The 27,041-nt window shown below is 34.9% G+C and overlaps 4 protein-coding genes across 9 annotated transcripts; 1 reads left to right on the top strand and 3 right to left on the bottom strand.

Annotated features, from left to right (window-relative positions):
* Positions 1 to 389: 389 nt before the first annotated feature.
* LOC138189981 (uncharacterized) lies at positions 390 to 2,670 on the bottom strand. 2 transcript variants are annotated; one of them, XR_011176172.1, is made up of 4 exons: positions 2,577 to 2,670; positions 2,107 to 2,482; positions 1,965 to 2,041; positions 1,544 to 1,798 (listed from the first exon to the last, which is right to left on the bottom strand). XR_011176172.1 is itself a non-coding variant. In XM_069132347.1 (3 exons), the coding sequence occupies exons 2-3, from the start codon at positions 1,535 to 1,537 to the stop codon at positions 597 to 599; spliced, it is 573 nt and encodes a 190-aa protein (XP_068988448.1). In that variant the 5' UTR covers positions 1,538 to 1,798; positions 1,965 to 2,031; the 3' UTR covers positions 390 to 596. The 2 variants fall into 2 exon arrangements, 1 of the variants encoding a protein (XP_068988448.1); XM_069132347.1 differs by lacking the exons at positions 2,107 to 2,482; positions 2,577 to 2,670 and adding an exon at positions 390 to 1,023 and having other exon boundaries at positions 1,392 to 1,798; positions 1,965 to 2,031.
* A 1,484-nt stretch (positions 2,671 to 4,154) lies between these two features.
* Hip14 (palmitoyltransferase Hip14) lies at positions 4,155 to 10,327 on the bottom strand. 2 transcript variants are annotated; one of them, XM_069132335.1, is made up of 10 exons: positions 9,844 to 10,327; positions 8,711 to 8,949; positions 8,423 to 8,622; positions 8,129 to 8,338; positions 7,761 to 8,055; positions 7,503 to 7,703; positions 7,019 to 7,180; positions 6,791 to 6,947; positions 6,389 to 6,633; positions 4,155 to 6,297 (listed from the first exon to the last, which is right to left on the bottom strand). In XM_069132335.1, exons 2-10 carry the CDS (start codon positions 8,846 to 8,848, stop codon positions 6,061 to 6,063), a joined length of 1,845 nt encoding a protein of 614 aa, XP_068988436.1. In that variant the 5' UTR covers positions 8,849 to 8,949; positions 9,844 to 10,327; the 3' UTR covers positions 4,155 to 6,060. The 2 variants fall into 2 exon arrangements, with proteins under 2 accessions (XP_068988436.1, XP_068988437.1); XM_069132336.1 differs by having other exon boundaries at positions 7,761 to 8,040; positions 9,844 to 10,325.
* Positions 10,328 to 11,120: 793 nt separating this feature from the next.
* On the top strand, positions 11,121 to 25,499 carry LOC138188294 (chromatin assembly factor 1 subunit A-B). The gene is made up of 10 exons (XM_069129934.1): positions 11,121 to 11,404; positions 11,498 to 11,586; positions 11,700 to 12,484; positions 12,568 to 12,719; positions 12,799 to 13,220; positions 13,295 to 13,461; positions 23,545 to 23,693; positions 23,778 to 23,829; positions 23,905 to 24,043; positions 24,172 to 25,499. Exons 2-10 carry the CDS (start codon positions 11,508 to 11,510, stop codon positions 24,669 to 24,671), a joined length of 2,445 nt encoding a protein of 814 aa, XP_068986035.1. The 5' UTR covers positions 11,121 to 11,404; positions 11,498 to 11,507; the 3' UTR covers positions 24,672 to 25,499.
* LOC138188302 (Krueppel-like factor 7) lies at positions 13,292 to 22,805 on the bottom strand. Of its 4 annotated transcripts, none has more exons than XM_069129954.1 (6): positions 19,665 to 19,782; positions 15,784 to 16,141; positions 15,017 to 15,278; positions 14,691 to 14,933; positions 14,347 to 14,486; positions 13,292 to 14,240 (listed from the first exon to the last, which is right to left on the bottom strand). In XM_069129954.1, exons 2-6 carry the CDS (start codon positions 15,808 to 15,810, stop codon positions 13,938 to 13,940), a joined length of 975 nt encoding a protein of 324 aa, XP_068986055.1. In that variant the 5' UTR covers positions 15,811 to 16,141; positions 19,665 to 19,782; the 3' UTR covers positions 13,292 to 13,937. The 4 variants fall into 4 exon arrangements, with proteins under 4 accessions (XP_068986055.1, XP_068986060.1, XP_068986046.1 ...); XM_069129959.1 differs by lacking the exon at positions 19,665 to 19,782 and having other exon boundaries at positions 15,784 to 15,860; positions 15,932 to 17,010; XM_069129945.1 differs by lacking the exon at positions 19,665 to 19,782 and adding an exon at positions 16,322 to 17,010.
* Positions 25,500 to 27,041: the final 1,542 nt, after the last annotated feature.

Below are 27,041 nucleotides of genomic sequence, written 5' to 3'. Positions count from 1 at the left end.
ATACGCACAAATTACGCTTTATATTAATTTTTTTTTTTATAAGCACATGTGATAAAAGGATTTAGTTACTTCTTAACCCTTTGGGATCCAACAAAATCCTTTTTTAAGTCGATACAATATCTGCTGTTTAAAGAGTTTTGGAATCTCGCAAGTTCAAGAGAACGCAACGTTTTTTCTTCTTTCTAAATATTGCCTCGTAAATATTCTAAATAACAATGCCTAATAGAAAGGCCTGTACTTAGCAAACACACTTGGATCTTAATGGGTTAGATTTGTTTTACTCTATTTAATCACGGTTCAGTTTTACCTCGATTCCTTCATAATCGTTCAAATACCAAGATAATGTCAATCACTTAGATATAATAGGTCGTCCTTTTTTCACCTCTGAACCTTAAACAATGAAAAACAGATACAATATAGGGTAGAGAGGTATACAATTAAAATAGTTTGGAAACAGAGATTCCGAAGCTACTTCCCTAAACCAACATTTGCATGGTGCTATTTCTTTTACGAGTCGTACGTAAGAAGGAATTATGAGTTTGCTACCTTATTCCCTTCTTCGTCATTGAGAATTCACACTTTCTTCTATTCGATCATCAAGTGCAAGCAACCGAGGGAGCGGTACCCTGTTTCACCTCGACGATTCGAATCGCCGCACACACGTGTGCAATCTCCCGTAGGAACAGCCCTATCGCTTCTGCGATAGGCTCGCAAAGATCCTTGAAAGACGTTGCAATATTGTATAACAATATCAATACAGGCTGTATCAGGGCATTAAACACAATCGACAATAGAGGTTTTATAAAATAGTCCGCCAACAATTGCAAGATGCCCACAGTCAGCGGTCGGATTATACTGTAAAGTATAAATCGAACCAATTGTAGAATAAACGCTGTGATGAAAGCAGTGCCGATATGAATAGTCCCAAATATCTCGGCCCAAAAGCGAGTCGCTGCTTGGTCGGTTTTCTCGGCGCATTTCTCGGTCGCTAATATCGGCGGTGAATCCGTCGTTTGATAATATCTGTGAAGATTGTGAAGGATCTTACGTTTTAACGAACGTGTACGACTGTAAAATAGCTAACGTGATGGTCAAAATTATTTTTTTTTAATTTCTTAACGATGATATATATATATATATAAACTTTGTTTTTTGTATCTATTTTTTTTTTATATATATTTTTAACAATAACGTTTTGATTAGAATTTAAGAATCGAAAAATCTTAAGTTTTTAAGTTTAATTATCGTCATTTGGAAACTAAATGCTTGTATTTTTCTGGTTTTTGTTGTTAGACGATATAAAATCGAACGATTATGTAAGAGCAATTGCCTGCATAATAAAAATTATAAATGATAAAAAGAAATCTATTGAAATATATGGTTGTACCTACGCAGAGTTCCCATGATCGAAGTAATAGATGTCAATTTTCTCAGTTACTTCTACTTTTTTCTTTTCCGTCTTTGGTGGTGTATTGACTGATTCTGGCGCATCGTGTTTCTTTTTATTTGGTATCCCTTCTGATATTTCACAGCACATGAAGGGCTAAATGAAGTGCATTGTTATCCGCATTAAGTATACCAATTGTTTATATACTTTTTATATTTAATGTTCGTACTTAAGAATAAAAAGAAAAATAAAATAATGTTATTCTATTAATGTGTATATTGTGCTCTACCTCCGCATAATGGGGACATTTCTTTGGTGTTAATTTCACTTTGTATGATTTGTCTTTACTTTCTAAGTATTCCTTCCTTGGCCACTTCCACTTAAAGGGACACCAAAATAGTCGTGATTTATCTGAAAAAGCCATATTTCGAGTGAAATGGAAATAGATCGAAAAACAAAGAATCAGCAAAGCATTTAGATTGTATTAACTGAAATAAATTATATTAAACGCAATGCGTTTAAATTAATAAAGAATATATGAGATTTGCAAATATAAAACAAAAATCAAAGAAGTCACCTTGTTAGTGATAGGATAAATAATTTAAGAGGCTGATGTGATTACCATCTCTGTACTTCAAAGGTAAAGTATAAGTTCTGCTAGAAAGTAAAAAATGTGGTTAATTAATAATTGTTAAATAGAATGGAAATACTTGTATTACATCTTGTGACCGTGACATAAACATGGATTTGAAGACGGCTCCACCAAACTCTTCTCTTTCGGTGAATCTTTCTTGCACGGTTCCAGAGATGCTCCGTGGTGTACAGCTGAATGTATCTCTCGACATTTACAGTCTTTAACTTAATAAGTGCGATATTTATACCTGAATTCTAGCTGTTTAAATGTTTAAATTCCTGGTGTACTTACAGTTAAGTTGTTGAAAAGGATCGTCCTCTCTATTCACAGGGTCACAAAGAGGTTCCTTAACATTGGCATTAACCGAATAAGTAGATTCTGTCTGCAGAGAAGTTATGTTAGAAGATTCCGTTGCGTCTGTATATGAACAATCTTCTCCAGAAACCATGATAAACACATTTCTTGAAAAGAAATTTAATAAAACTTGAAATTAACGTAACACGAATTAAAACAAAATTAAACTGTCAAGTGACAGCAACTAGAACATTTAATTACATTCATATGTTTGTAATGCCATAATTATTTGTGATCCTTTGACTGTTGGCAATATTCAATGCTGGAGAATTTGATAAAGTCGAATTCTTTAAAAGGAAAAATTCACAGAAATATATTTCGCTAATCGAATTAAAATGTAAATAGTAAAACAATAATAATCGATAAATTAATCATTTATATATATTTTTTTATTTGTTATACAACGTATAGTAACTATAATTGAATTTTGCAATTAATTACCAAGAATGTTTACATCTCCGATACTTTGATTTTTTAAACTTTATTTGTTCTTAAAACGCCGTTAGAAGTAGAAGATTATTATTTACATTGATTGAATCAGAAGTAGAGTGTTATAATTAGCCTAATATGATTCGATACAACAGCTGTAAACTGATCTATGTTTGCGAGGAGTTCCATAATTTTTCAAAGTCGTAACAAGTCAGACAAAAAGTTTTTACAACTATATTTAATCGTTTTTCACGAAAAACTTAACTAGAATCTAAACTAGATTAACTAGAATCTAAACGTTCAAATGCTCACATATTTCTAAATATCTGCTTTTTTCAAATCTTAATCTGTATACTTAATTCATCAATTCAACTTCCTTATACATTTTCGAAGCAAACAATTCTTTCAATTTACAAATTAAATGTTTAAAAATGTTAATTATTATAAAAACTTTCCTGTCTTGTATTTATCTATTTCTTATTTGTATGTTTCTCAAAATGTTATAATACAGTTTCTCAATGCTTGTATTCGTTGATATTGCGTCATTAACTACACAATCCTTCTTTTGTTTCCGACTCACTCACTTTGAAAAACGAGAGAAATTGCTTGCTATACATAAATCGACTGTGTCTTGTCGTTCATAGGAAGTAAACATAATCTACATACCAGTTTACCTTAATATCAATTGGACTAGATTGGAAATACGAATAAATACTAAACGTATACCATACATTCGAGAGAAATTATATGCTTGACTTAATTAACACATTCATTCTATAAGTAATTAATAGTTTGTTATCAAGTAATTACATCTAACTAACATTTGTATTTATAATATTTATACGCGTCGTGTTTCTTGTAATAATTCTGACATAGAGTATTCATTCTTTAATATCATCGCACGGTCGATTCTATATATTATATAATATTACATATGTATGTCTCAATGTTTTGTACAAACACCTCGTAACATTCTGTACAAGCAATCAAAATTGAAAACTTATTTTTAACAAATAAGAGTCGGATAAATGTACCAAATATTAATTTCGTCCTGTACATGCGTATTCTTATATCAAAGACTTTCGAAGAAAATTGCCAAATTAACAAACTAAAATTAAGTTCAGTTATATACATAATGAAATTAAATGACTTGCATATAAACTGTTACTATAACGTAAACTCGAAGAATCTAATAATACAGTTGATGAAATGATCTAATCGTTATCTTCGGTTCTTATACAGATAAAATTAATAAACTATGACACGACACTTGTCTATGCTCAATTATTCGGAACATATTGAAGATTACTTAACGAATAAAAACTTAAATTTAAAGTATCCTTGAACCACTTTTGATCGATCCATAGAGTGTCTTTTTTATAAATTCATACAAGGTAATATACATAATTGGATATTTAGGCACCTATTGGGAATGCAATGTAAAAAACACATGCACTCTCTTTAGCTTGAGTATTTAATACTTATACTTAATAACTGGTTAAACGGGATCATTGACGAAAATATTCGTAACATGGGCTTTTATTTTAAATTATATCTTAATAAAGTTAAATTGAGTCCTATCCTGTTAAGGATGCAATCAATTGTAGAATGTCTGGTTTCCTTCTTTAATTGTGCGCGCAACACAACTTTCATAGTATTAGTATTTGATAATTACGACTAAGAATGTTAGAAAGTGGAATTGACATAGCAACTTGCAACCTTAACAATGCACTCCAATCGTTTACGCATGTCAATGATGCTGACAAACGAATTAAAAGCATGAGCATACATTTTTAATCACACGCTAACGTTAAAGACGAAAAAGAAACTCACAGTTATACACCGAAGTACGTTTCTGGAATGTAAAGTAACATCTCACAATTATTTTCTATTAGTAACTGTCGTCACACGTTGTAATTGTACAAAAATGTATCAGGCTCCTCTCTTATTTTATATTTGGTATTTCTACGCATAATAATATAATTTTTTGAAATTGATGACATTATCAAAGTATGACATCTATTAAAACAGACATTATAAACAATTGTTATAGACTATCCTATATTGCTATCGTTTAAAATGGTTTTTACATAATGTAGTAATAGATTAGATACAACAGACAACATTAATCAAATCTTACAAAGAGCGCATAAATAAATACTTATATATATATATATATATATTATATATATATATACATATATACGAGTTTAAATACGTATAGTATACGCATGTCTTTTGAAGAGTATAAGCATGGCACTTAAGTCAGGTAAACTTATTCATAAGTACGAAAAAACGGATTAAATTGCCAACAATAATATGCAATGTAATTTTACTTACAATAATGTTGCACAACGTTTGATTTATTTTTTGGATTGAAATTGATCCATTAATTACTAAATATAAATATGCCATACTTTTCGTTAGTAATACCTTTTAATAACTTTTTTACATATTCTGAATTTTATTCAAATTTAATATGAATACTCATGTTTCTATCATGAACAATAAAAACTACAAAGTACAAATAATTGTAATAAATAACGTCGATTATATAATGATCTTATACAACTGACTGTCATGGCTCTTTTTGTATAAAGATATTACTGTTTTCCAACATGATCAGAATTGTACTTATACAAATAAATTATTTATGGATTAAATCTGATACTCGTTGGAATTTATAACATTTAAAGTAAACTTAAAAACTTGTAATTGAAAAAAAGAGAATATTAACGTATTCATGTTTTGTGACATTACAATTCCATGAAAAGTATAGATATTTACAATGCGATGTAAAGTAAACTACATTTTAATCAATTATGTTAGCATTTCGTTTATCGAAAGTAAGAAGTAAACTGTAGAGATAATATACGAAGACAAAAAGGAATCTTGGTTCATAATTTGTTGTAAAAATAGAGTCAAAGTACTTGTGCAACGTGTTCTTCTGTTTCATATTTGAAACGAAGAGTACACAAATGTGGGATATGCATACTTACGTCGTAGAACAGTCTTTTACGGTAGACGAATGTTAAAATTTGTATTTCATTAAATGTAAGAAATTACTTATATTATGCAATTTAAATCTGTATATGCAAAATCACTACCTTCCTTAAAAGTCACTTCCAATTTTGTAGTAACTCTTTGGTAATTCAGAAGTATACTCCAGGCGCAAATGATATGACACACTATGTTAGCTTCTGATGGCAAAATTACATTATCTTCCATGACAGTTCTGCGACCCTTAAGAAAAATTCTAAATATATTGGAAGTTGTCTTTCGTAGCAAGTAGAGGCAACTTTTCGATGCTTTGTTTATGATCGAAACTATGTAACCAGTCTGAGCTGGGCTTTGCTTTTACTCCACAGAAGCTTAAATTACAAAAATCAGCCGCATTCTGAAGAGCGCCACGATGGAAAGGATTCCCTTGTTTGAAATGAGCATAACGTCCCGCATTCATACGTTCGTTTGTTGTCATTCCAAGAACCATAATCTAGTAAATAAAAAATATATATTATAGTGAGAAAATAAATTGTCGTAACTCGGTTGATTATATAGACCTAAAGAAGACAAAATGAACAAACCTGATAACATTGACACGCAAGTAGCGTGCCGACCCAAAAGAAATGAAGGGCCGTATTTGCTGCAACCCACATTACCCAAGCATCGCATGTAGCCGTAGTAACTAGATAATTATCAGCGGTATGCCCTTTTGTTAAATTTGTCCAACACTCAAATTGCCAATACTGTGCACTAGCGGATAAAATAACAATACAGAGGCCTAATAATGATGCTAAAAATCCCAGAAAATACTTGTGATTATGCGCACCTAAGTTTTTAAAAAGAAAAAACGGATGTTAAAAATTGTAAGTACAACTGCGTTATTTGAAATTAGATTGTCTAAAGCTATTGCAATTTGAAACTATGCTAGTTATATATGTTATTAACATAATAAAACCATCTTCCACATAAGTTTTTTGACATACCAATGCAATTATTAATCCAAGGGCAATGATGATCAAAGCGTGCAACGCATCGGTCACACGTAGAACAATGTTTAGATCTCATAGGTCTTCTAATCAAGCAACTGCTGCAAAATGATTGTGGTTCAAAACCACCAGACTCTGCTAATTCTATAATTGTCTGAAAACAATGAAAAATTGAAAAATACACTTCATCTACAAATAATGTAATCGTAATATACAAACTGTTACATTTAACTTATCCTCATGTGTAGCTGTAATTACACCTGGATCACCCCTCCAGGATTGTAAGAAACATATCCAGAGTGGTACAGATCCACCTACTAATAGTAACCATAAATACCATGCAGCATGTATGCCTAACCAAAATATCCATGTTATATATATCCACATCTGTAACAAATGATCGTAAAAGATGTTGATTATGAAAATGCTAATGTTATACAAGTTACATATAAAGTAAAAAGTTATCGGAAGAACATTAAATCTGTATGCTATTTTTAATAATATTAATTTGGCTTTCTTATGTCTTGTGATAAGGCACTTGTATCTAACACGTATCATGATAAGTCACTTGTATCAGTTATGTAAAAGTTGATATCTGATATAATTCAGTCACTTCTCTCTACACAGATTTATAACATTATTTAATTCTAAGACTTTAATATAAAGGGTCTAGTAATAATAAATATGATACGTCCTTTTGAATACTCACCTTTGTAGCCAAATAGATTGACATTGGTATAATATGAAATAATCGTTCGTCAAAGATAAAATGATTAGCTAAATACAGTGCTATATAAAGAGTGATAAAGGCACCTATTTTTATTAGATAATCCAATCCACTTTGAAAAATCATTCCAATAAGATAAAAAACTATAAATGGTGTACTGACCATACAATACCAGCGTATTCTCTGCAAGAAATATAACTTTAAAGAAAGAAATTAGATAAAAATAATTAGAGTGCACACCTTATCCCTACACCATATTCGTGTTCTGCCTTGTTTTTCTCTGATTTCTTGACTGATTTTATGTCCTAACCAGGCAGCACCAATATGACGATCCAATAATGTCATTGGTGTTTCATATAGAACATTAGGTCGATCCAAAGATGCACCATGATGAACTAGCGTTGATATAGCTGTACTATTCTCAGCTATAATAGCCCAATGCAAAGCAGTATTACCATGTAAATTATCTGCGAGCAAATGAGATGCTCCTAGAGTCAGTAACAAGCGTGTTGGATCTAAACTGTAAAAGGAAGAACTTCAAAGTAAACAATATAATGTAATTCTAAAATTTTCACAAATAGATATTTTCATTTTTCTTTCACACTTACCTATTAACTTTATAGGCACTCCACATGAGGGGTGTCATTGCACTTCTGTCTGGCATATTTGGATTTACTCCTTTTGCAACTAGATAAGCTACAATAGAGGTATGACCAAACTGAGCTGCCAAATGAATACATGAAAATCCTTCAGAATCTCTAAGAGTTGGATCTGCTCCTGCTCTCATTAATATCACAACTGTAGATAAATGACCTTGTCTGGAAACAACAACTTATTTTATTTGCTAAAAGATTCATTAGATTCCATCATAAAATCGATTTGAATCATAATTTAAAATTAACCTTGTAGCCCAATGTAATGGTGTGGAAGCAAGTTCACCACCAATTGCATCAACAACAGCTCCTTTTGCAATTAGATATTTTACTATGTCTTTTCGATTATTTATTGCTGCCCAATGCAATAATGTTACGGTTTCTGAATCTGGCTGATTTACATCAGCACCAGCTTCTACTAATTCAGTCACACGATCCAAAGCTCCATACTGTAAAAAATTAATTTCCCAAATAATAAATATTTTTCAATGCCTAAGCAAATAATTAGCCAAATAATAGTATTTGAAATTTAATTACCTGAGTTGCTCTAACAATGTCAAATGAACTACAATCCTGTGCCGGAGGTCTAACAGGTTCTTGATGATGACTACTTGGATCATCAGGTTCCCCACTACCCTCGCTTTGACAGGCAGTTTGTATTTTTAATGCATACATGTTGAATTTATTAATATTAACTTGGAAATCAGGCTATAGATACAAGAAAGGTCTGTGTCCAAAAATAAATTTTTAAAATTGATTTATCTTGTAAAATGTAACTGAAACAGTAACAATATATTGCTCTATTATATTGTTCTAAAATTTTTCTAAACATTATTTATTTCTCTAATAATTTTTATCCTATTATTTAAATATCAAAGTACCCATTTATATAGTCATTTATTATTAATAAATAAACTCGAAGAAATTTTCGTATAACTTTTATATTAAAACATGTTTAATTTCCTAGCATAACAAGTTCTTTACATATTTAAATAAGAATAATAGATATTTACATAAATACTTATGACTTTTATAAATTTATATTACGATCAGTTTTATTGGTACTTTGTCACATGACATCTTATTAAATTATTAATACTTCTATAGACCATATTATAAATGAAAATCTTCACGATTCCCCTTATTTGACCTTATAAGCTACATCGATCGAAAATATAAAACATTGTCAAGTAAAAAGTTGCTAACGTTATAACATACGAATGTCCTTCGTCTGACGATTAATATTATTCAATTTAACCTACAGTAATCAATTCATCGTTTGTATTCACCGTGTATACCGCGTTGTAAATACGATGTGTATTATGGCGTACATCGAGCATATTGACAATCGATTCGGTATTCGCGTCAGGGACTAATGATAAACGTCACAATGAACGATTCTTTCCCATTATTGAGAAATTTTCGAATCACGTTATTACATGGAAGAATCTTACTTCTCTACCGAAGTTGTTGGTACATATATAATTACAAAAGAATATAATTCTTGTAGTTATCCCAAGGAGGGGGCAATATAACCGTTAAACATCAAGACAATTCATAAAAGGCAACTCCATGATAAGATTAAATTATTTCACAATATTGATGAAATGATTTCCGATTATATCTGTAAATACATCTGTGACTACTATTACGATGATATCATATCTTACCTCCTAGGCAATGACAACGGTGATGGTAGATTTGCATAGTATGCGGCATGCTACCCTCGAATACGTAGTAAAGGGTTAGATTTATACTTAAAGGATAAACAGTGAGCGAGGGTGGGTCGCCGGCACATCGCATACAATCCAGACAAGTGTTGACCTTTTTTTCTTTCGTCTGTAGAAAGGATATTCTGCAATAACTTGCTGTTTCTCCTGCGACTCAGGTATGTCAGCACTGTTCTTATTCTCCTTATTTGTCACAAAATTTCATCGCCGTGAACGTTTCCTTTTTTGATAGAATTATTGAGCACAGGCCGCTTACCGGACCGATACACGATACACCATTCGCGTCACATGTACGTACATTCTGCTATCTCAAATTTCACGAGGAGCTTCTTATTGACCAAACGGTTTCGCAAACAGCCCGATCGGTATCCGATACTCATCGAACGAATGCAGAGTCAGGTAAAGTTATCAGCGAGTCATCTGGCGGAGGAAGTAAATACGTACGTGTATACGTACGCGGTTGTTCTTTCTTTATAGTATCGCATGAACTTAACTTTACGTTTACCGATATCGATATATAAAGTAGGAACGAATTTTGAAATCGTCTGTACATATAGTTAATTAACAATAAATACGATTATTCTTTGTGATTTCTACTGCCTAAATTTGGCTTTACTATAAAGCAAGTTCGACGATCCGAAGCTGCAGTGAAATCAGAAAGAATATGCGGTCGATGAAATAGAATGTAACTGACAATTGAATCATAAATATTTAAGAGGATGACCTTGGAATATGAGAGAAGGATTAGGACAAAACCTAAAAAAAAGGATAGCTTCTCGAATCTTTTTTTTATATTTTCAATAATTAACATTTAGAGTAAGTTGCTGTACAATTAAAGTTATATTTGCGTTCCAATTGTTATCTTTAATCTTTCGCGCTCTCTATCGAGCATGATAGTTCAGCTGTATGAACATTGACATTCGCAAAATATATTCTTAAATAATTACTAGATATATAACACTCATGAAAATCGGACAATTTTATACATAAAACAAGAAACTCATCTATAAATAATTAATTTATGGTATAAATACACAATCTGTATTTCCAATCTATAAATTTAATAATAAATGAAATATGAAGTTTTTATTGGTTAAATTCTAACCAACCACTGATTGATCAAGTTAAACGGCTTCTAATATTCATTGAAAGTCGCTCATCTAGTAAAATTAAAGTTCATGGAAAATCTCATCATCTGAAATTTGTCCTTTTCTATAATCTATATTCCCGCCGATTTTGTTACAATTGTAATTCGGCAGTAATGTTTTATCAACATATTGTATTTGTGAAAATAGTTCTTTTAATAGTTTAATTTTAGTGTATATATATATTATTTTTATTTTGGAATTCATACATATTCATGTTTTTCTATTTCTCGTATTACTTACATTTATCTGATAAATTATTGTTAGGTTATAACAATGTATCATTGACAGCTTCGTAGTCAACCTTGTCAGTTGATGTAATGTTGTAAAAGACTTTGATATTTAGATATATTTAAGTAAGATAATGGCACGATATACTTTTTTATTCGTTTATTTTTTATAAGTATTCAATTGGGGTTTATTTTAATCTTGTGTTTCTTTCTCATAAGGACTTCTGAGATGAAAATGATGGATAGCAATGAACAAGACGATTGCTGTTTGGAAGTAACTTCTGTCAAAAGAAAGAAAATGAAGCAAGGTATTTAATTTTTAATAATTACAGTATTTGTCACTATAGTTATTATAAAAATATAATGTAACAAAATGAGAAATTTATGCATGTAAAATATGTAATTTGAAATTTTAATGTAGCACAATTACCATTCCAAATGCGAAGTCCAGTACAGTCACCAAATGTTGTGCACAGTAGAAAGAGGAAATTAACATCACCTTCTACGGAATGTAAAAGTCCAAAAGCAATGAAAATTTTGAAGAATAATTTAAGTAAGGATAGTGTAAATAATGAACCGAATAGCACGAGTGTCGATACAGGAAACAAAGATATCGATCTTATAGAAATAATAGAGGATCCACCCACAGAAACTGAAAATGCAAAAGAAAATGCATTTAGTAAAGAAAAAGCTGGCAGTAAAACCAGAACTTCAAAACGAATTGTAACTGGCCAGAAAAAATTAGATAATCAGGAGAAATTAAAGTCAAGTCCTTTAACAAAGTTCCTTCAAAAGACTGATAAACAAAAAGATGCCTCAAAAGAAGAATCTGAAATTTCTTTCCAAGAGGAGAACAATGATTCGATAGAAGAAGTTGAGGAGAATTCTAATAAAGCAACTAAAACCAATATAAATACACCAGGGACAACCAATAATCTGAGCAATAAAGTAGAAGGCTTACTTTCAGTTGCCAATAATTCTTTGTGTCAGTCTGATTCCGATCTTGTAGTTTTATCCTCTGATACCGAAGAGAAAGATGAAGAAGCCAAGTCATCTGCAAATACGATGACAGATACACCTGGTACATCGCAAACTATCAAAACTCCCAAAATAGACAAAACAAAGATGAAGAAATTAACGCCTAAACAAGAAGAAAAGAGATTATTAAATGCTAGAAGAAAAGAAGAAAAGAAACGATTGAAAATGGTAAATTGGGACACTTATAGCGCAGATATTTTATTTTGTTAATTTAATTATCAGTTAATTTTATCATTTCATTTATTTATTAGGAGAAGGAAAAGAAATTGGAGGAGGAACGACAAAATCGGAAAAAAGAAAAGGAAGAGAAACGAAAACAAAAAGAGGAAAGGGGGAGAGTTGAAAGAGAACAAAAATTGATGGAAAAGAAAAGGAAAGAACAAATGAAACAAATGGAGATCGAGTACGGATATTTACTATTGTAACATTCATAACTTTGTAAAAATATATAGTTGTTAGTTTTCAGTAATATGTATTTACAGACAAAGACAGAAAGGAAGACAGGCAAAGGAGGAGGAACGTCGAAGAAGGGAAGAAGCTAAGGAGGAGGAAAAAAAAAGAAAAGAGGAAGAAAGGTTGGAAGCAGAGCGCAAGAAACAGAAAGCAGCAACGACTTTCACCAGTTTTTTCGTTGCTAAGAAACAAGAAAAATCCGTCGAAGACGAAAGCACGAATGAAGTGAAGAATTTCATGCCTTTTGAGGTAAAGGGAGATATGAAGATAGCTAAAGTCTGTAGAAGATTCTTAACCGAACAAGAGAAATTGTTATTGGACAACATGTGCAATGAAGGAAGCACACAAATGGCAAATTTGTATCTTAGTGAGATTAAGGATAAAAGAACAATTCCACGCAAATCATCGAAAACTTGGCCGCTCGAAACGAAAGATGACGTAATTTTATTAGGTAAACATTATTCTTCCTTATCAATCATTCATATAATTGTACATCATAGTTAATCACATGTCGTTTCCTTGTAGACGAAGAAAACGATGGCAGCTCGAACATTGTGAATCAAAATGTTGTTGTAGAGATGCGACGACCTAAATTGCTACAATTTTCTGAAAATCAACGTCCTCCTTACTGGGGTACATGGAGAAAATGCAGCAAAATTATCAATCCTCGAAGGCCCTTCTCCAAGGATACGGTAAGTTTAAAGTTCCGTTTATTGCATAAAAGCTCTTTCACTTTTGATGATGTATATATGATACTGAGGCACATTTGCGACGATGATTAGGCGTATTTTTGATATATCTAGCAATGGTCTTTATCAAGAACTTGAGTTTTTCACAGTTTGGTTCTAACTAATATTGTATTTTACAACTACTCGCTTAAATCGTATTAAATAATCAACAAACAATTTATCGTATTTTCAACAATTTATTGTCGCATTATAAATTTTGTCACTTAATTCAGTTTGAATTATATTTTCTCGCTAAAACTTCAACACGGAAATCATTTTCCACAATTTTCACGCATCGAGAACTAAACACTTTCTTCCCGATTTCCCGATTAAATATCATCGCAAGGAAGCAACGAAGCTGCAAATTCGAGAAATCCGAAAGAAAATTCTTCCGACGCTCAATACCATCATCGTCAGTTATATTATATAAGATAAATTGACTAAATCTCCGCTGGTAGAATGGAATTCATCTTTTCTCCGCGTAGCCCTCTTCCCCCGTGAAACAATGGGTAAGCGTTCTTTCTGTGCACTTTGCGATGTTTGGCTAAGTGGTCGCTGCGCGCGAACCTCTTCGAGCACATTTCGCATGGATAAGGCTTTACACCTGAGTGCGATCGTCTATGCCTGGCTAGTTCATCGGATCGGCTGAAACGCCATCCGCAACCGGACCACGTGCAGGCAAATGGTTTCTCGCCTGTGTGCCGACGTAGGTGAGCTTTCAAGTGGGACGCCTTTGCATAGACCTGGAAAAGTAGTTGTTAGATTTCTATTTTCTCAATTCTAGTATTTAAAAATTGGTAAATATAGTCTTCGAATATCTTATTGGGACATTGACCAAATATAGCGTACCTTGACGCATCCTTGATAAGTGCAAGGAAAGCATCGATCCTCAGCCGCGTTCGCCAAACTGCGATTAGTGTAGTCGTGGGTTGCTAGTGCCGCGGCAGCTGCTGACGAAATATTTTCTTCTACTTGATTATTGTTATAATCTTAAATCAATAGAAACGATTATTGCTGAATGATTCCGAATTGAAACAATTTCTTCATTTTTTAAGGTACATTAAGAAAGCTACGATGAATTATTTCATAAATTTGCTCTCGAAATTTTAGGACAACTCGGTCAGAAGATAGACACGATTTCAATCCTACAGCTTTCTCTAGTACGATAATTCTGGAAGGTGTTCGAAACTTACCTATACCGCTGGTTTCCAAGGTATCATCGAGGGCTCTCAAATCGATCCCAAGCACCCATAATGGTTCCTCTCGTTGAAACGTTTGCTGTGGGTTGGGCAGAGGAAGGTGTAGAAAACCCTCGCAGCCTGCTGTGCACAACGGTGTCCTGTCCGGAAGACCCGAGTTCCAGCTTCTGTCTAAACACCATTCCAACTCCGAGTCTAACTCACTCAGTTCGCTTAGTTCGCTTAGACATCCTGTACCTGACAGAAACAGCGTTTGTCAATCATCGTTCAACCTACTCTATGAACGCTAAAAGAGCATCTATCTCCTTGTCACTAGCTACCTGACAGTGGCGTTGAATTGTTATCAGACCATTCGTTCCAAGATGTCTTCGCCGGACAAGTCAGATCCGTGTAACACTCGATCGTGTTCCCTATATTATTCGATTGATCGACGGTCTCCGAGTCATCGCTACGTGGCGTCGTTCTGCAAGAGGATGCCTCGTAGTCGCATGCGAAACTCGTGGAATTCGTGGAGAACAGTTGCTTCTCGACACCTGTGTCCATGGTCAGGCCCAACGCGGAGAACAACAACTCGTCCGTCATCTGTGACGAAAACAAAGAAATAAGATAAGATAAGAAAGAAAAACAGGAGAATTCGTCATATGGAAGATCGAAGAGGATCGTTGCGACGATGACAGCTAGAAACAAAAACAAAAAGATGATCGATTCACGAGTAACGTAACGGGACTGTTTATTGTTGCGAGAGTTGCTTGTTTCAGATTAATCGGGCTGGTTTCTTGGTGATACCGGCAATAAGTCAAGCGGCGCGAACGCTCTATATCTGTTGATTAACATTCAATTCTATTTTGAGTTATCAGGCACCGAAAGAAAAAGGGAAACAACACGACAACTGCGATGGTCACCATCGTTGTTGATTCTTGCCTCTTTCCGAACTGTTTGATCTTCATTCTCCATTTAAGTAGTTAATAAGATGTTAATCGGCTTGACGATTAGAATTGTTAATGATAGCTATCTGCGTTTGCAGTTCTGTTGTATATCTTTTACTATCCGAAGGTACGCGATAAGTCGGTTGTCAGCTTCTACTTACGTCGAACATCGCAGCCTCTTCTATCATCTTGTCGGCTAATCGATGCTCTGTCTAGTTAAAACCAATGTCTCATAAAACTACGCAGTCCGTGACGTTTTACTCTTCTCTGTTTGTCTTCTTTATTTGCGTTTCATATGTAATTATTCACTATTAATCACTGTCTTGATTTCCTATGCGCATTATCACTTCCGATTGCCACTGTTACAAAGTTGCCGATTCCGCGCGGCACCAACAAATCGGCACACGCTTTCGATCGTACTTCCAAACCCTTCTTTCCAAGCTTCTAAATATCCCTCTGAATTTTGCAAGCGTTAAACCACTGTCATCCTCAGTGAACGAAACTAAGTCTCGAAATGTTCTGCAATAATAGAATACTTAACGTTTCCTTTCTAACGCGATATAATTTCAACTGAAATATCAGTGTATCGTGAATTTCCTACTAAACAACCCTTCTGAATCAAAATTCTAGCTGTTATATCGCACTATAGAACGAATCAAGAAATTAACGAAAGAACAACGAAATATCAAACGATCGTACAATCTTCTATTTCGATTTGTCCCTTCTGGAGAACTTAAGGAACGTCCTGGGAGACTTGGTGTTCGCGTGGAACTGTCGAGGTCGCGCGACCCACCCTTTCGAACGCTTCGCGGCCGTAGAACGCGTGGAGACTGCGACAGCAAGCCGATCTCGATTCCGAGAGAAGACGCGGTGCTCGTGGTGTGGCTTGTCGCCACACGGGCCGAGATAATCGAGGCTGTGCCACCCGGTCCCGTCGCCGTGCTTCTCCCAGGGGAGAAGTCAGTCCCAGAACACCGGCAGACGCGCCAGCGAAACGGCTTCCTGGCTAATTGGTTCGTCACGACTCGCGCTTATTTACGACGCCAGTCACCCCCGATAATCGGCCATGAGCGACGTGTCCGTGTGGCCCTGGGCCTATTCGGCAGGACCGTTGGTGTTCTCTTCGCGAAATCGCTAATCGTTGTTCAACGAATCACGTCGAGGAGCACGTGGCCCATCGATGGCCCTAGAAGTCTGCAAGTGACGATGACGTTGGCGGATGGCGATTTCTTTTTAATTGTATCGTTCGTAGGAGAAATTTTGCGACGTGGTCGACGGTTTGACTCTTGAATGGCACACGATTGACATACGGTAGTTGACAAAGATATTCGAGCAATTATAGAAGCCTTTTATAAATACGTTGTCGAAGCATTTCGAAAAATTGAATAATTGATTGATATCGAATAGATTATATTATCGAGAAGTAGTTAGCCAGATGTAGAGCGTGTGCGTGCATCTGTCAGTTCGGATAACGACACGTCGACGGCGAAAATCGTTGAGTTGACGACAAAAGGAAACTCGAAGAAAAAAGAAAAACGTAACAAATGGCGAATCGGTAAAAACCGGTTAACTTATGACGAGAGAGTTTTAACGCTTAACCATTGTGCCGGTATATCAGTCAGAATGGAATCAAGTGATAGATCAAGCGAATAAAGTCGCAGAGTCGTAAAATCGAGTCGAGTCGAGTCGAAAAATCGGTAATTGTTTGAAAGTTAGGTTCACTTGCTGAGGCGTGGCACCGAATCATTTGTTAAAAATTACTGTAACTTCGTGTTACGTTAATACATTTTTCATAAAACGCAGTTCTCATTTACCAGTTCGCGTCATAAGATCACAATTACTCGATTTGAACTACTATTTTTCTCGACGAATCTGATTCTACACAGATCATTTTTGCAAATGGATCGAAGACCTTGATTTTTGGCAGATATTCGCTAGTCGCGCAGATTTTTTGCTCGTCTGTGATCATAGTAATAAAACAGTTATCTAGGAGCAGTTTTATAACTGTCTTGGGACTACCACGATCCCTTGAAGAACGTCCAAGCGAAAGAACAAAAAGTTCAGTTTTTTTTTTTTTTTCATTAAATCCTGTATGTACCATGAAGTAGACAAAAAGTTCGTTATTAACTTCTAGTTTATTAAAGATCGGGATATTTTAATCGAAATAATTGGATATAACATAGTACATTTCCAAAGAATGTATCAATGAGGCAACGATATTATAATTGCAATGGCTTTGACCTAGAGTGACAAAAAGGAGCAGCAACCGATAATATGGTTCGAAGTCAGTGGCAGTAACAGTTAGATCGCGTTCGTAATACGGTTATCCGTGTCGGAGGAAGTTGACCTTAGATACAAGGAATATATTTTGCATTCAATTAAAATGTCAAGAACACGTTGCAGTGAAGAGAAGAAGTGCAACGTCTCGACCTTGTGCTTTCGAGCTTAAACTCTTGGAATAATCTTTACTGTTTTGTTTCTTCGTTTTCCTTTTTATCTTCCTCGTTTTTATTTTTTGTTTTTTATTTTTTAGATGGTATAAATAAGAATGATCGTAATCACTGAAATTTGTGTACAATGTATTTTTTGTATGCACTTTAGTTTGAATAATTAGGTCACTGGAATAGATTTGAATATGGTTTGGTAATTATAACGACAAAGTATTTTTCAAATGCGCAAATCATTATTTTTTCCTTGTTTACCTGAGTATAAAATTACATAAAAGTTGGGGAATATCGGAGGAATATCGGTTGGATAATGTTCTTTGCGAGCGTAACATGGCACGCCGCTTATACAGGGTGAATTCAAAAAGTGAGTTCATAATTTCTAGAGTGGATAATAGATATCCTAATAAATATGAATCGAAATATTAATAGTTTCAAAGTTATAAACAATGTTTTGTTTAATAACTGAAAGCGAGTAATTTTCTCGCTTTAGCAGCTGTCGTACCGTATACGAAATAATGGATTATCCGTTTAATACAAAGTGCCAAGTGAAATAGTTAAGTCTGGGAATCTTTGAAAGACTATGCAGATGTCAAGCATGGAAATAGAGGGAGGACACGTAGAAAACCTTTCGCAGGCAGGAAAAAGAGAAACGATAAGATGATCCACTGTTTCGATCTGAGGCGAGAAAGTTAATTCCTTTCATCTTGAACGAAAAACTGTTTGAAAATAATAAACTATCAATTTTTTGACCCACGTTTATTAGGATTTTTGTCGTCATTTGGCAAGTACCGTTTACCCTAGAGCTTTGAACTCTATTTTTGTTTCACTCTATAGATATCGTTATAGAAAACAGACCATCGCTCGTCGATATCGATGTATCGATTTCTTTCGAACCGAGAGGGGATTATATCTTTACGTAAATGTTCGTTATGCTTTTGGAATACGTCCAGGGAAACCTACGTCCACGTCAGAAATTTCTTATCTGCGACTGCCCGAAAAAGCAACGCGAAATGACAGTATTTGAAATGGTTACACATATCTTCTAAAACGATTCAGTGGAGAAAGTATCTACTCTAATTTTTTAGCAGTTACACGCGTTAAATATAATTATTCATTGTTTTACTTAACAATCTGACCTTGATCGCTCCGTTTGTTTTTCTATTATTTCTTTTTTCCTCCGTATCTTAAGACGACATCCGCTAGCGTATCTCGGCAGAACATCAATACCCCGCATCTCTATTTTTACAGTTGACATATCTTTTCTCTATTAATTATATTTTCTCTATTAACGTATCCTTCTTCCTAGATAATACATATCACAAAACGGACAATAAATTTTTCTCGTTCGTCCTAGCTTCGTAGATTTCGACGTCGTACTTGCCACAAAATATTCTAACGAATCAATCGAAGATTGAAACAAACGAAGATCGTAACACAGTGCAGTAATTTTATCCGCCAAGCACTGATTTTCCTGACGCATCGTAATTACATTTTTATTTTATCTGTTAGACACCGATTGGTATGTCATTTAACGATACTTGTACGTTTTTATCGTTTTACGCTAATTTAATCCGTAGAGAATGTCGATCGATTACGTGGCTTTGTTAACGTTGCCTATGAATTTTCCGAGTAAAAGAGAGATATCGTACGGCCGTTTATCTAACTGACGCACTCTCGAGAAACGTCGTCGCGTTGCGACTGATTGTCGACGGTTTAATTGAAATATCAAAAACTCTATACAACTTTGCGCCGCAACGACGATCCCCTCTCTCTATCTACCCTCTAGAGAGATTTATTAATTGAGCTGCTGGTTGCGTCACCGTTTGCAACCGATAAAAAGCTTCGAGATTCATTTCGCTTGTCGATATCTTCATCGTTCTCGCTTCAGGCTCGATTACTTCTTTTTTTCTGCCAACATTTTGCCAGCAGATCGTGGCTGAATGTCTTATTTCAACTAACTTTTCGTTACATCAACGAATCGCTTTCCGAACCAGTTCTATTTCTATATCGCATAATTTTACATGCGAGTTTTACACGGAAGTTCGTCTAAAAGTTTCGCGATCTTTAATTAACGTTTGGTATCTCGGTTAAATTAACAGCGATTGTATTTCTGGGAGCTTATTTCGCTAATCTCGTCGATTCCGCTATCATGGTGTCACTTGGCACGTCTTCAAAACGCGATTGGGATAAAGTTCACTGTTTTGTTTTCAAGCGAATAAAACTCAGGGGTATCTCCGTTTAATTGCGATAATTATGTTGATAAGAGCCACATACATTACTACTATGTACGTATTGCCTATGTGGGGAAAAAGTAGTTTGTTTAATTTGTTAAGGCGTCCATGATCTAGTTTCGAAGATGAGATACAATATGAACGTTTATAAGATGAGATACGAACAAACAATTAAAGAAACTTAAACATCGTGGAGATGCGATCGATGTTGCGGCAATGAAGAAGGGCGGAGCCAGCAAAGGCCGCGTATCTCAGCCGAATATTCGGATAATAAATCAATTCGACATGCAGGGATTTAATCTCCGGTGTGCAACGTCAAGAAGCACCGGCTATAATCTTAATGGGGCATAAAACAGCCATTACAGATGGCCCGATGGGTGACAACACGCCGTAAATAATCTACCACCGCTTTCGCCAGGCATCGCTCTAAAGTTACGGGTCGCGTTCCACCGATAACTGCATTTCCTCCGACGCGTCTTTCCAGACGATGCCTACGATTTTCCAGGCGGAAACCGATTAAACGCATTATCACTTCTTAAAATTCTTTTCTCCATTCGTTAAATCGATGAATTAAATTCACGCACGCACGACTTCCACTTATAAGCGAGGTACTTACGTCGTTGCTCGAAAGCTTTGCAACAATTATTACATTTATTGCAAAACTGGGTTAAGTTAAGTAATTATTAAAAAAAGGTATCTAATCTATTGGGATTTATATTATAAACTGAACATAATTTCGAGTTCATAATTTACATTAAATACATAGAAGCTTTGGTAAAAACGTCTATCCTAAGATTCTTAGAGAAAATGATGTAGATGTTCTTCGTTATTTCTGATTTTATCACTATTTTTTCTTTTTTAATATATACAAAAAATTGTATATATTTGTAGGAAGAGCGATGATTAAATGTAACTTTTCCAACAGATTTCTTATATAGGAAATAAAGTATAGAAAGAGAATTGTTTCCTGTATATGGTTGTTCGATAAGGGAAAATCTTTGTAAAATTTCTCAACACCAGTCGTTCGGTGTCGAACGATCTCGTGAAAGTGTGAAGACCGACAGTGCAGAGGTAACCGGACATAATTTTTCGAGATACGTTTTATCGCTGCTTAAATGGCACTTGACGATACCGAATACGATCGCTGGAAAAGAGTCGAGGTACCGTGCTCGTGGCATGCATGAAACCGTATCAAATATTCTGTCAACGCTAACATCGACCACGTTCACCATCCTTTCGTGTGTTACACCCTGTTCGTTATATTGCAAACAATAGGAAAGAACAATAGGAAAGTAGAAAGCTTTGATTTTCACTGCTATGATCCTCAGTATGTCGATTAGTATTATCAAACTATAGATAGATTATAGAACTAGATTTATCGATGCTAGATATACTATATTAAATATATTAAAATACAATTGATAATATAAAAAGAATTAAATGAAAATTAAATTGAAATTAAATAACGATACAAATCTGTGATCATCTGCGATCCGATGATGTTAGTGGAGAGTTAATACAATAATTTGTTGGATCCTTGGCATCGAAAAACGCTTCTAACGGTCGAAGAAATCGGCACTCACCTTTGCTACGCTGCCGAAAGCTGCTCAACTGGTGGTCGCCCTTTTCCTCTTTGTTCCTCTTGTTCGCCGGTTTTCCGCGTCACGCCTCGAACGATGGTTAGGTCGCCGATCATTCGCGATATTACGTTTCCCGCCGCTAATAAATTAATGTCAAAGGGAAGGTCCTGTAATTGATGTTCGCGCGGGGATCAAATCGACGTTGATTTATCGATCGAGCCCGCGCCTCGCGCCGCAAACAACAAGAAAACCAACGATTTATTGACTTTTCGGTCCGATGCACGATCGCCAGGATGTTTGGTTGGGTAGATGGGTTCTTTTCGTCGTCCAATTCGATCGATCGATACGAGTCACAGCTCGTAAAATCGTATTTCTATCTTTCTAGACCTTCTCACGCAAAGAAACGCGATTGCTTTGCCTCTGTTTCTTCGTCGAGCTCGAACTTTGGAACGTTTCAATATCTTCACCTGATCTTTACCTTTGACTTTCTAATTCTCTACATAAGAGACTATGAAGATTTATAATTTAGAATTAGATAATGTTTTAAATAAATCGATAAAAATAGCTACTGATACAAGCTACCAAGTTGCTTGCGTTTCATCAAAAAATCATTCCATCGTTACTTCAATTCTTCATTTATGCCAAAAATCCGCAACTGGTTTTAAAATCCCATTCTCGAACACTTCGTTTCTTCGGTGTCTGATCGCACTCGTCACTCACTTGGGTGCAAATTTATTACGCAAGGAATAATTTTGTACTGCGTAAGATCGATTGATTCGGAAAATTCGCGTTTCCAGTAAACAGAGGAGATTCGTTTCCAAATTTTCGACTGCTTGTTCAATTTATTGTTCTTGTCGCATGGCGACGATTTCGTGGTAACGTATCCACATCCACATTTCGAGAGCATCGACTCGTTGACGAGTATCGCTCGGCGACTAAGACAATCACCGAGAAGAGAAGAGCAGCACGTGCGCCGACGATATCACCCGTCAAGGAAGTCGCATTGATACCGACGTCCTGCTTAATCATATTTTACACTTCAGTGAAATCCCGTGGCCATGTTCGTAACTAAAATAAAGTCTGTGGAGAACGAACCGATAATGTTTTCATGAATCGCAATGAAAAATTCCGAATAACGATCAAAGACGAAGTTCCTAAGGAAATACGAGAGTACTTCAAGTTACTTTTGTAACGGTGAAAGAAAAGAAAAAACAGGTTTCCCCAAAAATTTATTCGACAAAAGCTATACAACGAATTGATTTGATTATCGTTCTATCAGAATATATATCGTAGATCGATTAAAAATAATCGCGAAAGTTGCGTGTTAGCGTGCACGCTAACGCTTTTGACGAAGTTTCAAGTAATGTTTAAGCAAAAATTGAATGATACGTAACTATTACTAGCGTTCATTCTGCGTTGTCCAACTGTCTTCATATTCAGCGTCCGCTTTTATCAGTGGCAGAAAAAATTCTCGATAAAAAAATGGTTCGAGCCTTTAATCGCATTTCGATAGATTATTTGTAAATCCATAACGCATCGTGTTTTGCACTTATTTCGACTCTTATCTACCATACGACGCTTCACATTAGAATCACGTATTTCGATTATACTTGTCACATTGAGCTTTCAGACTTTATTTGAAAAACTTATTCTTCTGTTTTCAGCAATGGTTCAATTACGAGATTGATTCGGACGAAGAATGGGAGGAAGAGGAACCAGGCGAATCTTTGCGCGGTTCTGACGATGAAAAAGACGAGGAGAATCCGGAGGACAACGAGTATGATGTAGATAACGATTTCATGGTTCCTCATGGGTAAGTCAATTCAGTTCATTCTCGATATTTAAACATTTATACATTTTCATCCGTTTGTAAATCTCCGTGTTTTTAATAATTCAGCTACTTGTCCGATGAAGAGCTTCGTGCTGATGAGGAAGACAAGCAAGACATGGTAAGTAGTTTTAAAATAAATAATAATCAATCATGTCTATCGATTGTAAAGTAAATAATTTGTTCATTTCCGTAGAGTCCTGAAACACAAAAATTCAAGTTGAAACTACTCGGAGAACAATTCGAGTCCGAAAGGAACGCAAAGACCGCGAAGTTAAAGCCAAAAATAATAGGTTGTATTTGGAGAGGGTCTAAAAATGAATTTCAACCAAGCGGTGAGTATTCGACGTCTAAAATATACCTAACATAGCTGCTAGACGTCGGACCAGAAGATAAGCGTGAATTTTTATTTCTACAATTGTGTCATAATGAGAAATATCTGACAATTATCTTCTGCTTCCAGTGCCACTAAGGATCGTAGACTTCTTGTCAGCTCGAGACGCCTGGGTATATCGAATACCGATACTACTACCAACCATGAACGAAGCCATGGCAACGAACGAGTGCAGTACTCCCACGCAACAGCAACCGCTGACGAGTTCAAAAAAGACACGATTTCCGGAAGCGGCTATACCGGATCTTATTCGATTAATACACGGGAATACATATAGTAGACGCTGTCTTGTAAAAGAATTCATGGCCTATTGGAGTAAAAAGAACAAGGGAGCTAAAAATCAGCCTTCAAAAGCCAGTATACAACAAAAGATTCGCGAGATTGGCAAATGGATGCCGTGTCCAGAGAAGGGGCCGATGCATTCAAAGGCGTGCTGGTACGTTGACGAGAACATCAGAAAAGAGCACATAAACGAGGAGCTTCCTTTGCCAAATTGCTGGTCCTATATCCTAACACCCAAGAAGAAGAATGATATCACGAAAATCAGATTATTCTTCTCTCCGAAATGAGATTATTTTAAGATGGTCTTTCAGTTATTCAAAACGATGTGTTCAGAGCTTGGGGGAAGGATAGATTCGAGTCGTGTTTAAAAGTACATTATTTAAGACATTTGCAATGTTTTAAGCTGGCATCTTAAGCTATTTAATAATCGAAATATCGATTTTGCTGGACTGTCTCTTTGATTTAAAATCTGGTCATTTTTAACTGCAACTGACTTGTTAAAATCGACTTGTAAGTTAGTTTAAATTAATTGGAATAGTGCCATTGCTTTCTAAATATGAATCAATATGCATTTTGCTGTAATATTTAACTGGTATCGTTCGATCGCAAGCATTCAATTTAAATTAGACACGAAAATTAAAATGAAATACTCAAAAATAAAAAACTTAGCTTCAGTTCTTACTCAACGTCACAAATCGTTGTGGGTTACTATTTACGATATAATTTATCAACGATTGATGAAATGGCTCAAATAGTACTTGGATTAACGCTACTCGTCGATTTAGATAGTTCCTTCTTTTGTATACACTTAACAACGTGATTATCGATATTAACTAGAGAAGGTCGGCATCGAAGTCACAATATACTTCATGTGATATATGTTTCTAATTGTATAATTGAAAGAAAGATCACGAACGGAGATCGAATGCAGATCGTTAGTTTGTTAAAAAAGGGCAAGACGGGAAGATAAAATGAAGCGTATAAAATTTATAGCTCGTTATACTGTTCTATTAATACAGTTATACTTTTATAATAAAAGAAGTTAATAAATAAATCAGTGGAAAGCTTGTCACCTCCCGTCGAACTAATCGAAGAATACCATGATATTCATTTTTTTTTGCCCTTTTTTTTCTTTTTTTTTTAAATCCTCATCCATCGTTCTCAAAGGGTATGTCAGAAAGGAAAGCGCGAATGGGGATAATCTGTTCGAGTAATGTGAATTATCCAGAGGATTCCATCGGCTAAAAACTTTTGCACCGGGCAGTAACGTTCGAATGGGTTAATGCATCAGACCAGGCTTTGCGGAACGTGGAATTGCATTCCGTCAAACAGTGCATCGGAGTTAAATAAAATAGCTGCAACGAAAAGTTTTGCACAGCATTCTATTATTGGCGGTCGACCGGAAGAGCGTATCTTATTGGAACGAAAATGATACGATATCGGGAATCGGCGAACGATAAAACCTTTCTCTTCGATTTGTCCATGAGATTCCATGGGAATGAAAATGTTTGGATTCTCCATTCTCAATTACGATTGTTCTTTTTTCCATTCTTTCGTATGATTTTGCCGTACCCATTGCATATGATTTTTTAAGAGATTTTTCAAAAGATTGCAAAAACCTGAAATCTTTGTGAAAAGATATGTCAGAAATTGAGGATCAGATTAATGCCGATGTCCAGTAGCGAACTATATATATTCTTCTACTCTTATCCAGCCTTTATAGTCTTTTTGTATTTAGCTGGATGGAAAGCTTTTATTAATTTAATTATTAAAAGTTTTTAATATAGTTATAATTAAAATACTAAAAAATATCAAACAAAGTACTATGCTTCATTTAATTACTGATATCAAATTTTATACTTTATTATTAATTATCAATACGAAGCTCGCTTTTTTAAACACTTTTTATATAATAAAAAATGGAAGCTGCCACAATAGCGAATTTATATTTTGTCACAACTAGAACGTAATGAAAGTTATTGGCTTTTGAAAATTATTGGCTTCTCATCCAAGTTAGTTTCTCGTAACATTTGTCATAACTTCGAGTTTTAAACAATTTTATAAGAATATGAAACTCTTATACCAAAAACCATTGAAAACGATCGATAACTGTTATCGCGATAACGCGATAAATAAAATAAATTTTTCAATTGGAGATAACAATCAATCAAAATTTTGACATCCGAAACTGAGTAATTTTAGATCGCGACAATATATTCCTCTGGTATTTTGTTGATGTGAAAAATTTCGGCAAAAAATAGCTATTATTCTGGGGATAGGGCGAAAAAAAGCGAGGGATTTTTTTTTTTTTTTTTGTTATTTTTACCATCATATAGGTTCGCTACAATTATTTTTAGAATGTCGATATTAGTTTTGATAGCCCGTGGTTTCAAAATTGTAACAATTCCATGAAATTGTTAGACCACTGCGAAATACGAATAGAAATTGAAAAACAAACTAACGAACGCAGCGAAATCCGCTGACGGAACCCGCGGCGTTCAAGCATCCGGGTACACGGCGAAGAGAAAAAGCAAGAATGACTCCAGTAGGAAGTTTTACGGCCGGTAGTTCGGGATGTAGCTTCGGGCTGGACGGCATATGGCCGAAATAAGGAAAGGCTGTGCCTGCAGATTATGGCAATTATCGAATCATGTTAC

This window comes from Bombus flavifrons, chromosome 2, assembly GCF_040668555.2.
Source record: "Bombus flavifrons isolate JBK064 chromosome 2, iyBomFlav1_principal, whole genome shotgun sequence".
NCBI lineage: Eukaryota > Metazoa > Arthropoda > Insecta > Hymenoptera > Apidae > Bombus > Bombus flavifrons.
Note: the sequence above shows the minus strand (reverse complement) of the source record. Positions and strands in the feature narration are given on the sequence as shown.